At 46.2% G+C, this 12,200-nt stretch overlaps 1 protein-coding gene across 1 annotated transcript in view; it reads left to right on the top strand.

Annotated features, from left to right (window-relative positions):
• The first annotated feature begins 1,765 nt into the window (after nucleotides 1-1,765).
• Nucleotides 1,766-12,200, top strand: part of radil (Ras association and DIL domains) — a 44,967-nt gene continuing 34,532 nt past the window's right edge. Inside the window, exons 1-3 of the mRNA XM_062555186.1 lie at nucleotides 1,766-1,846; nucleotides 2,692-2,808; nucleotides 3,529-3,862. Of these exons, the coding sequence (XP_062411170.1) occupies nucleotides 1,766-1,846; nucleotides 2,692-2,808; nucleotides 3,529-3,862 (532 nt within the window). The remainder of the gene's footprint in view (nucleotides 1,847-2,691; nucleotides 2,809-3,528; nucleotides 3,863-12,200) is intronic.

Raw genomic sequence — 12,200 nt, 5'->3', positions numbered from 1 at the left:
TCAGGTATTGCAACATCAGTACACACTAACCACTCTAAACATTTTAAACATGCAACAGTATGTTCAGTTGATCAGGTATTGCAACAGTATGTTCATTTGTTCAGGTATTGTAAAATCAGTACACACTAACCACTCTAAACATTTTAAACATGCAACAGTATGTTCAGTTGATCAGGTATTGCAACATCAGTACACAATTAAAACCACTCTAAACATTTTAAACATACAACAGTATGTTCATTTGTTCAGGTATTGCAACATCAGTACACACTAACCACTCTAAACATTTTAAACATGCAACAGTATGTTCAGTTGATCAGGTATTGCAACATCAGTACACACTAACCACTCTAAACATTTTAAACATGCAACAGTATGTTCAGTTGATCAGGTATTGCAACATCAGTACACACTAACCACTCTAAACATTTTAAACATGCAACAGTATGTTCAGTTGTTCAGGTATTGCAACATCAGTGTAGTTTATTTTTAACAACATGGACTGTTAAGTAACACGCCTCTAACACTACAGTAGAAATAAAGCGCTCTTACTTAACACGCCTCTTAAATAACACGCCTCTTGATTAACACGCCTCTTGATTAACACGCCTCTTAATTAACACGCCTCTTAAATAACACGCCTCTTAATTAACACGCCTCTTGTGCAGTAGAAATAAAGCGCAAATACTACTGTGTGCCTAACTACACCCCTTAGCTGTTCTGTGTTCAGTATAAACACGACTTCTCACCCCTTAGCCGTTCTATGTTCAGTATAAACACGTCTTCTCGCCCCTTGTTCTGTGTTCAGTATAAACGACGGCTTCTCGCACGGCTGCTCGCCCCTTAGCTGTTCTGTGTTCAGTATAAACACGACGGCTTCTAACCCCTTAGCTGTTCTGTGTTCAGTATAAACACGGCTTCTCACCCCTTAGCTGTTCTGTGTTCAGTATAAACACGGCTTCTCGCCCCTTAGCTGTTCTGTGTTCAGTATAAACACGGCTTCTCGCCCCTTAGCTGTTCTGTGTTCAGTATAAACACGACTTCTCGCCCCTTAGCCGTTCTGTGTTCAGTATAAACGACGGCTTCTCGCCCCTTAGCCGTTCTGTGTTCAGTATAAACGACGGCTTCTCGCCCCTTAGCTGTTCTGTGTTCAGTATAAACGACGGCTTCTGACCCCTTAGCTGTTCTGTGTTCAGTATAAACACGGCTTCTCGCCCCTTAGCTGTTCTGTGTTCAGTATAAACACGGCTTCTCGGGCCTTATTGCTGAAGTATAACATTGATAGGTATCTAAGTACGTTACTATCTATAATATTGATAGGACAGGTATCTGTCTATCTGTTTCTGTATGTATCTGTCTAACCTTGTTTCCTGTGTGTGTGTGTGTGTGTGTGTGTGTGTGTGTGTGTGTGTGTGTGTGTGTGTGTGTGTGTGTGTGTGTGTGTGTGTGTGTGTGTGTGTGTGTGTGTGTGTCATGTATTAGTATGTTACTATATGCATAACATTGATAGGTTTGATATCTTAGGATGTTACTGTCAGACATCTGTCTATCTGTTTCTCTATGTAACTGTCTAACCTTGTTTCATATCTGGGACAAATATGTGTGTGTGTGTGTGTGTGTGTGTGTGTGTGTGTGTGTGTGTGTGTGTGTGTGTGTGTGTGTGTGTGTGTGTGTGTGTGTGTGTGTGTGTGTGTGTGTGTGTGTGTGTGTTTTATCAGATACTGTGAAGGTAGGTGACCTTGACCCTGAAAGGTCAGAGGTCATCATGTTTTATGGATCCTCGTCCGCCAGCATGTCTCTGCCCTCAAAGAGCCGCATCAAACGCCAGAGCAAGACCTTCACACAGGTACACACACACACACACACACACACACACACACACACACACACACACACACACACACACACACACACACACATCATGTTTTATGGATCCTGGTCCGCCAGCATGTCTCTGCCCTCAAAGAGTCGCATCAAATGCCAGAGCAAGACCTTCACACAGGTACACACACACACACACACACACACACACACACAGCAAACGAGGCTGGATCAAGCTATTCCAGAAGGAGTATTGTAGGTAAAAGAAATTGAGCGGAAGTACGTAGACAGGCGGAGCCAGGCTAAAGACATGTCAGTTTAACGTAATAACACGTCAGTTTAACGTAATATCAGGTCAGTTTAACGCAATAACAGGCTACAAACATGTCAGTTTAACCTAATAACACGTCAGTTTAACGTAATAACAGGTCAGTTTAACGCAATGACAGGCTACAAACATGTCAGTTTAACGTAATAACAGGTCAGTTTAACGTAATAACAGGTCAGTTTAACGCAATAACAGGCTGAAAACATGTCAGATTAACCTAATAACATGTCAGTTTAACGTAATAACATTGTGTTTGACATTGTGACAAACAGTTTTTCCCTTTCCCCCTTGTATATTATATGCTTACTTTACTTGATTCAATTAAAAAAATATTACTCAGTTGAAATGACTACTTAAACACAATAAAGTTGTATTTCATTCAAAACTACACTGTTTTAAGTAATTGTAATGTAATATGGTTTGATAAATTGGACAGCCCTGACTTTTCCTTTCTTAGCGCTCTCTGAGTTATTGTGATCTCACAACCTCTTGGTATACGTGTGTGTGTGTGTGTGTGTGTGTGTGTGTGTGTGTGTGTGCAGGTGCTCTACCGCACTCTGAGTTATCGTGATCGTCGGTCGGTGACTGAGGAGCTGGTTGCCCCTGACGATCCGGCTGAGTTGTCGACGGCAACAGCGACGGCCCCCGGCGTTCTGAAGGTGTTTAGCCCTATATGTGTGTGTGTGTGTGTGTGTGTATATATGTATGTGTGTGTGTGTGTGTGTGTGTGTGTGTGTGTGTGTGTGTGTGTAGGTGTTTGGTGACATTGCCGTGGGCACCAACTACAAGAGTGTTCTGTGTATATATATGTGTGTGTGTGTGTGTGTGTGTGTGTGTGTGTGTGTGTGTGTGTGTGTGTAGGTGTTTGGTGACGTTGCCGTGGGCACCAACTACAAGAGTGTTCTGTGTATATATATGTGTGTGTGTGTGTGTGTGTGTGTGTGTGTGTGTGTGTGTGTGTGTGTGTGTGTGTGTGTGTGTGTGTGTGTGTGTAGGTGTTTGGTGACGTTGCCGTGGGCACCAACTACAAGAGTGTTCTGTGTATATATATGTGTGTGTGTGTGTGTGTGTGTGTGTGTGTGTGTGTGTGTGTGTGTGTGTGTGTGTGTGTGTGTGTGTGTAGGTGTTTGGTGACGTTGCCGTGGGCACCAACTACAAGAGTGTTCTGTGTATATATATGTGTGTGTGTGTGTGTGTGTGTGTGTGTGTGTGTGTGTGTGTGTGTGTGTGTGTGTGTGTGTGTGTATATATGTATGTGTGTGTGTGTGTGTGTGTGTGTGTAGGTGTTTGGTGACGTTGCCGTGGGCACCAACTACAAGAGTGTTCTGTGTATATATATGTGTGTGTGTGTGTGTGTGTGTGTGTGTGTGTGTGTGTAGGTGTTTGGTGACGTTGCCGTGGGCACCAACTACAAGAGTGTTCTGGCCACGCCCACCTCCAGCGCCATGGAGATCGTCAAGGAGGCGCTGGAGCGCTACGGGATTGGCCGACACCACGCCCAGGGGTACGTGCTCTGCGACGTGATTGGCCGGCTGGACGGGCCCGAGCGCCGCTGGAGGACGCAGTGCCTGCGGGCGCTTAGCAACAACGAGAAGCCCCTCCTCCTGCAGGACCTGTGGAAGCCCAAAGAAGGCCACGCCCGCCGCTTCGAGCTCCGCCTACTCCAGGAAGTGGACGAGCTCAGCAGCCGAGACAGAGACACAGTCACCGCAGGTACACACACACTATACACACACTACACACACACACACACTATACACACACTATACACACACTACACACACACTATACACACACTACACACACACTATACACACACACACACACTACACACACACTACACACACACTACACACTACACACACACACACCTACTCCAGGAAGTGGACGAGCTCAACAGCCGAGACAGAGACACAGTCACCGCAGGTACACACACTACACTACACACTATACACACACACACACACACACACACACACACACACACACACACCTACTCCAGGAAGTGGACGAGCTCAGCAGCCGAGACAGAGACACAGTCACCGCAGGTACACACACACTACACACACACTACACACACACTACACACACACTACACACACACACCTACTCCAGGAAGTGGACGAGCTCAACAGCCGAGACAGAGACACAGTCACCGCAGGTACACACACACTACACACACACTATACACACTAGTGATGCGCGGTTCAGCCCATTAACCGCGGATATCCGCAGGTTTACCCGCGGGTCGGGCGGATTTGGGTAGGCCTAATAGTTTTTTCTAAATATTGCGGGTGGGTCGGGTCAAAAAAGTAAAAATGCACATTTCTCACTTGTTAACTTCCGACATATTAGGTGGCGATGCGCCTGCAATACAGGAGGTGTGGTCGAGCGCAAAACATCATTTCTCCTAAATTCAGCACCCAATTGCGCCATGCGTGACTGACTGAAAAAGTCAATCGCGCATTCGCTACTTTATGGACATGGAGCCTAATGATCTGGGATATCGAAGGTTGTGCACAATGCGAGAACACCTCGCTTCTGTCATAGGCTACACGAATAAACAGCTGTGCTTGTTAAATGCTTGGCAGTGTTAAACGCAAAAGTAGGCTAGCCTATGAAGTTGCAAGGGGAAATATGAATGGAAACTTGTTATGAAGATGAGATTTAACACTAGCTATGTCTAGGCTGCAGATTATGAATGGTGTGGAGGAGCGCAGATTGTCAAAATGACCGATCATTGTAACCCGCTGTTGTCCTCATGTGGGCTAATTAGGCTAGGAAAGACGTTAAATGCGTTTTTTCCTTTCCGCGGGTCGGGTCGGATTTGGGTCACAATTCGAACATATTTTTGCGGATTGGGCGGGGCGGTTTGGATCTCCTGAAAAGTCGGGTTGGGGCGGGTTTTAAAAAAAGCCCACCCGCGCATCACTAATACACACACTACACACACACTACACACACTACACACACACACTACACACACACTACACACACACACACACACACACACACACACACCCCCACACACACACAGACTACACACACTACACACACACACACACAAACACACACACACACTACACATACTACACACACACACACTACACATACTACACACACTACACACACACACACACACTACACACACTCTACACACACACACACTACACATACTACACACACTACACACTGCACACACTACACACACACTACACACACACACACACACACACACACACACACACACACACACACATATACTACACACACTACACGCTAGAGCTGGGTCGGTTAGTCGACATAGTCGACGTATTCGACTTAATAAATTAGTCGATGTGGATAATTTGCGTCGATGCCTCACCGTTTTTTTTGTTCAAGTTCCCGTTCCCAACAACCTACTAGATGTACTTTCACTCCAGTCCAGTAGCGGCAGTAAATATGCACCAGAGCGCTAGTTGCCATTCGCATGATGTAGACTCAATCAATCAATAGATTAAAAGGAAAGAATTCAGAAGGATGGCAGCGGCAAGCAGTGGAAGCAGTGAGGAGCATCTAGCTAAAAAACCACGAACACGGTCTTCTAAGGTGTGGGAGTTGTTCAATCTTAACGCTACAATGTTCAATAGAGGCTTAAAATTCTTTCAATTACCTCTAGAACAGGTCCCGTGTTTGCCTAGTTGTTAGCGCCAACTTGACATTTCTCACGCACAATATTTCCCCATTCAGTGCACTATATTTTTTTTACCATGATAAAAAGCTTGGTCCTTGCCTTGCCGTAGTTTGAGCAACTCATTGACTGAACGCAATAACCAATTCATAAGTCCTTTGTGCCTAAATCTAACCAACCACGGAAGGCATCACGCGACACACACACACACACTACACACTACACACACACACACACACACACACACACACACACATTAACACATTAACACACACACACACACACACACACACATACACATAGACACATTAACACACACACACACACACACTTACACATGCATTCATCCGCGCACACACACACACACTTCATGCGCATACACACATATACACACACACACACACACATACACATGCATTCATGCACACACACACACACACACACACACACACACACACACACACACACACACACACACACACACACACACACACACACACACACGCGCGCACAGAGGCTGTCACAGAGAAATGTAATTTGATTCCTGTGATCAGATTCCAGTCAGTCAATGGAGACAGGAGACCAGTTCTATGTGTGTGTGTGTGTGTGTGTGTGTGTGTGTGTGTGTGTGTGTTAGTGTGTGTGTGTGTGTGTGTGTGTGTGTGTGTATGTGGAGATGTGCATGGGTGTGTGTGTATATGGAGAACAGACATGCCGCCGCCAGTCCAGACAGTCTGAATCCAATTCTCTATCTTACCCCCCCCCCCCCCCTTGGTAGTTCTCAAGAGCCCTATTTTTACTAGCCCTGCTGTCTGTACCATGTCAATTACAGACACTATCATCATGATTATCAATGGCACCTGCAGCAATGTTGGGCAGAGGGTCCAAATAAGTATGGTGTGCTAAGTAGACACTACACGCTAAGACGCACCTCCATTCACAGACGCATGGTGTGCTAAGTAGACACTACACGCTAAGACGCATCTCCATTCACATAAGCATGGTGTGCTAAGTAGACACTACACGCTAAGACGCACCTCCATTCACAGACGCATCTTGACTGTCACTGCCAATGGACGACTGATCATAATCTCCAAAAGGCAGATATTCTCCTTCAGAATCAGAGTAGGTGAATGACAGACCCAAGACTTCATAACACATGAGTTTTTTTTTTACATTTGCCGTTTTTCTACTTCAATTTGTGCAACGCAAACGCACCCCTGCTGAAAAAACCAGCCTGACCAGCTAAAGGTGGTTTGCTGGTTGACCAGCTTGTTAACCAGCTTGTTTGACCACCCTTTGATGGTTAACCAGCTAGACCAGCAAAACTCTGGCGAAAACACACCTTCAGCTGGTTTACCCAGCTTATGATGGTAATTCAGCTGGTTTTGATTGTCGTACCACCTTAAGCTGGTCATTTTTGTTGGTGTTGCTGGTCTACATTGCTGGTTTTTACTGGCCACGCCAGCTTATGTTGGTCATTCTAGAAAACCAGCTTGACCATCTTTGTCAAGCTGGACAGGCTGGTCACCAGCATGACCATCTTAAACCAGCTGTATCCCAAACGACAGGCTGGTCACACCAGCACGACCAGCTTCCTCAGATGGTCACGCCAGCATGTCTAGCTGGTGGCCTAACCAGCTACACCAGCAAGACCAGCAATAAGAACTGTGTTTTGGGCAAAGACCAGCTAAAACCAGCTAAAACCAGCTACCAGCCTAAGCTGGTTTCTTGCTGGTTTTTTCAGCAGGGACATTTCACTTCCACGTTATAAACAGGAAATGAGTCTTCTTCTTGTGTTTCTTGCGAGTAATACAGGTACTTCCTGAAAACTTTGTGTATTGAATTTGGGCTTGAATCGAAGCTCTGGATGTCTGCCAACTAGTGGTGGAGAGTACAAATGAGATTTGTCACCCTACTTGGATCTACCGTCTGTTTTAATCAGTGATGTTGCTTGTCACCCTACTTGGATCTACCGTCTGTTTTAATCAGTGATGTTGCTTGTCACCCTACTTGGATCTACCGTCTGTTTTAATCAGTGATGTTGCTTGTCGCCGTACAGCACCTTGGGCGGTTATAGGGTTAATGGTTTCACACACACACACACACACACACACACACACACACACACACACACACACACACACGTCTGTTTTAATCAGTGATGTTGCTTGTCGCAATTCAATGACGTGGGCGGTTAGAGGGTTAATGACCTTTTTGATGATGATATTTCCTAACGAAAGCAGATACTCACTAACGTTGATTATCGTCCCAGCTTTAGTGAATGTGATTATATGCCCTCTTGGGTGTGTGTGGGTCTGTGTGTGTGTGTGGGTCTGTGTGTGTGTATGATGACATGACCTCTTGTATGTGTGGGTCTGTGTGTGTGTGTGATTATATGACCTCTTGTGTGTGTGGGTCTGTGTGTGTGTGTGGGTCTGTGTGTGTGGGTGTGGGTCTGTGTTGGTGTCTGTGGGTTTGTGTGTGTGTGCGTTAAAGCACGATATTATCGGCCGATATTAGGCATTTTCAAAACTATCGGTATCGGCATTTGTAACGGCTGATAAATATTTTTTAATTAAATAAAGAAAACTGAATATTGATCCTTTATTCCCATTTCCAGTGTTGTCATTACGTGGTTGTCCACCAGAGGGCGCCTCTCAGGAAGACGTGAGCATATGAAATAAGTCCTCAGAGCTAACCTTAATTCCAAAAATACTCACATACTCCTTTGTTCTAGTCTTCAATTTTTTGCATTTCAACGAAGGTGTTTGCACCAAGCATGGTTAAAGGTAAAGTAGAAATAATATTTTGTGCATGGTCAAAGGCGAAAAGACCACTTATACCGCTACTTATTTGATTTTTAAAAAATACTGTATAAGAATGTTTTATTAGGTAAACAGACCAGATAACCAGATAACGCTCCACCTTGATCAACATTTTATAGGAGAAAATGTTTAAATTCTTTTAGTTAAAAATGATTATCGGCCGATAAATCGGTTATCGGCTATATAGGTATCGGCCTTCAAAATCCCATATCGGTCGGGCTCTAGTGTGCGTTTGTGGGTCTGTGTGTGTGTGTGCGTGTGTGTGTGTGTGTGTGTGTGGGTGGGTCTGTGGGTGTGTGTGACTATATGCTTTCTTCTATGCCACCACCTACTCTAGTTAAAGGTGGGTACAACAGATCCCATCGAAGGTCCCCCCATGGTTGTCGAATGGTTCAACCCGGCACACCCATACTTAAAGGTGGGGACAAAACCACTACAAGGGGTGTGGGGGTGTTTCCCACATGTGTGCATGGCTTGTGTCATCAAACAGCAACCATACATCTGCTGCCATGGCAACCCCATACATCTGCTGTCATGACTTACTGAATACTCCTCAAACGTTATAATAACAGCAAAATAACGTCAGAAAAACAGTAAAATAGCATAAGAATAACTTTAGCATAACATTAAAATAACTGTTAGACAAGTGCTTCCATGGCCTACCAACTACACATAAACAAACGTTAAAATAACATCAAAATAACTTTAGAATAACATTAAAATAATGTTAGAATAATGTTAAAAACAACATTAGAGTAATCATGGAATGAGCAGCTAGTGGTCGGGAGAAGATGATTTTGTTGAAAGTGACTGAATATTATTTGAAACCCATAACATTTTTAAAGATATACATGACATTTCTTCATTTGGCAGACACTTTTATCCAAAGCAACTTGCAACAATCCACCCCTCTACTATTGCCCCACCCACCCCTCTACTACCCCATACTACCCACCCACCCCTCTACTACCCCACCACCCCTCTACTACCCCACCCACCCCTCTACTACCCCATACTACCCACCCACCCCTCTACTACCCCATCCACCCCTCTACTACCCACCCACCCCTTTACTACCCCACCCACCCCTCTACTACCCCATACTACCCACCCACCCCTCTACTACCCCACCCACCCCTCTACTACCCCATACTACCCACCCACCCCTCTACTACCCCACCCACCCCTTTACTACCCCATACTACCCACCCACCCCTCTACTACCCCATACTACCCACCCCTCTACTACCCCAGTCTACCCATCCACCCCTCTACTACCCCATACTACCCACCCACCCCTCTACTAGTGCTCCACCCACCCCTCTACTACCCCAGTCTACCCACCCACCCCTCTACTGCCCCATACTACCCACCCACCCCTCTACTACCCCATACTACCCACCCACCCCTCTACTACCCCACCCTCCCCTCTACTGCCCCATACTACCCACCCACCCCTCTACTATTGCTCTATCCACCCCTCTACTACCCCATACTACCCACCCACCCCTCTACTACCCCATACTACCCATCCACCCCTTTACTACCCCACCCACCCCTCTACTACCCTATACTACCCACCCACCCCTTTACTTCCCCACCCACTCCTCTACTACCCCATACTACCCATCCACCCCTTTACTACCCCACCCACCCCTCTACTACCCCATACTACCCACCCACCCCTCTACTACCCCATACTACCCACCCACTCCTCTACTACCCCACCACCCCTCTACTACCCCATACTACCCACCCACCCCTCTACTACCCCACCACCCCTCTACTACCCCATACTACCCACCCACCCCTCTACTACCCCACCCACCCCTCTACTACCCCATACTACCCACCCACCCCTCTACTAGTGCTCCATCCACCCCTCTACTACCCCATACTACCCCACCCACCCCTTTACTACCCCACCCACCCCTCTACTACCCCACACTACCCACCCACCCCTCTACTACCCCATACTACCCACCCACCCCTTTACTACCCCACCCACCCCTCTACTACCCCATACTACCCACCCACCCCTTTACTACCCCATACTACCCACCCACCCCTCTACTAGTGCTCCACCCACCCCTCTACTACCCTACCCAACCCTCTACTACCCCATACTACCCACCCACCCCTCTATTAGTGCTCCACCCACCCCTCTACTACCCCATACTACCCACCCACCCCTCTACTACCCCAGTCTACCCACCCACCCCTCTACTGCCCCATACTACCCACCCACCCCTCTACTACCCCATACTACCCACCCACCCCTCTACTAGTGCTGTGCGATATGGACAAAAAGTTATTTCCCGATATAGGCAAGTCTATATTCTGATAATGATATATATCCCAATATAGGCAATTCTATGGGTAGACATAATATTTCTGTAATTATACCAACATGATGGTGCTAAGAAGAACTAAATTACATAGTAACTTCTAAGTGTCTTAAGTTTTTGTAGTGGTTAGTTTGATGGTAAAATGTGACCTGTTATCTGTCGTTATGATGAAATAAATGAGGTAATTTCACAACAACTATATGGTATCAGGGCTGTAAAATACTGTTTTGTCTTTTCGAAAGGTTTTCTGTACGGTGGGGAGTTGTTGAAATCCTTTCGAAAAGACGAAACAGCATTTTACAGCCACTGTTTGCTGCATCCTGGTGTACGCACATGGCTAACTCATCCTGGTGTACACACATGGCTAACTCATCCTGGTGTACGCACATGGCTAACTCACGTTTATCCTGGTGTACGCACATGGCTAACTCATCCTGGTGTACGCACATGGCTAACTCATCCTGGTGTACGCACATGGCTAACTCATATCCTGGTGTACGCACATGGCTAACTCATCCTGGTGTACCCACATGGCTAACTCATGTTTATCCTGGTGTACGCACATGGCTAACTCATCCTGGTGTACGCACATGGCTAACTCATCCTGGTGTACGCACATGGCTAACTCATGTTCATCCTGGTGTACGCACATGGCTAACTCATCCTGGTGTACGCACATGGCTAACTCATGTTTATCCTGGTGTACGCACATGGCTAACTCATGTTCATCCTGGTGTACGCACATGGCTAACTCATCCTGGTGTACGCACATGGCTAACTCATCCTGGTGTACGCACATGGCTAACTCATGTTTATCCTGGTGTACGCACATGGCTAACTCATCCTGGTGTACGCACATGGCTAACTCATCCTGGTGTACCCACATGGCTAACTCATCCTGGTGTACGCACATGGCTAACTCATCCTGGTGTACGCACATGGCTAACTCATGTTTATCCTGGTGTACGCACATGGCTAACTCATCCTGGTGTACGCACATGGCTAACTCATCCTGGTGTACGCACATGGCTAACTCATGTTTATCCTGGTGTACACACATGGCTAACTCATGTTTATCCTGGTGTACGCACATGGCTAACTCATCCTGGTGTACGCACATGGCTAACTCATCCTGGTGTACGCACATGGCTAACTCATGTTTATCCTGGTGTACGCACATGGCTAACTCATGTTTATCCTGGTGT

Source organism: Sardina pilchardus, chromosome 1, assembly GCF_963854185.1.
Source record: "Sardina pilchardus chromosome 1, fSarPil1.1, whole genome shotgun sequence".
NCBI classification, from domain to species: domain Eukaryota; kingdom Metazoa; phylum Chordata; class Actinopteri; order Clupeiformes; family Clupeidae; genus Sardina; species Sardina pilchardus.
The sequence above is the reverse complement of the archived record's forward strand: the minus strand, read 5'-3'. Positions and strand labels throughout refer to the sequence as shown.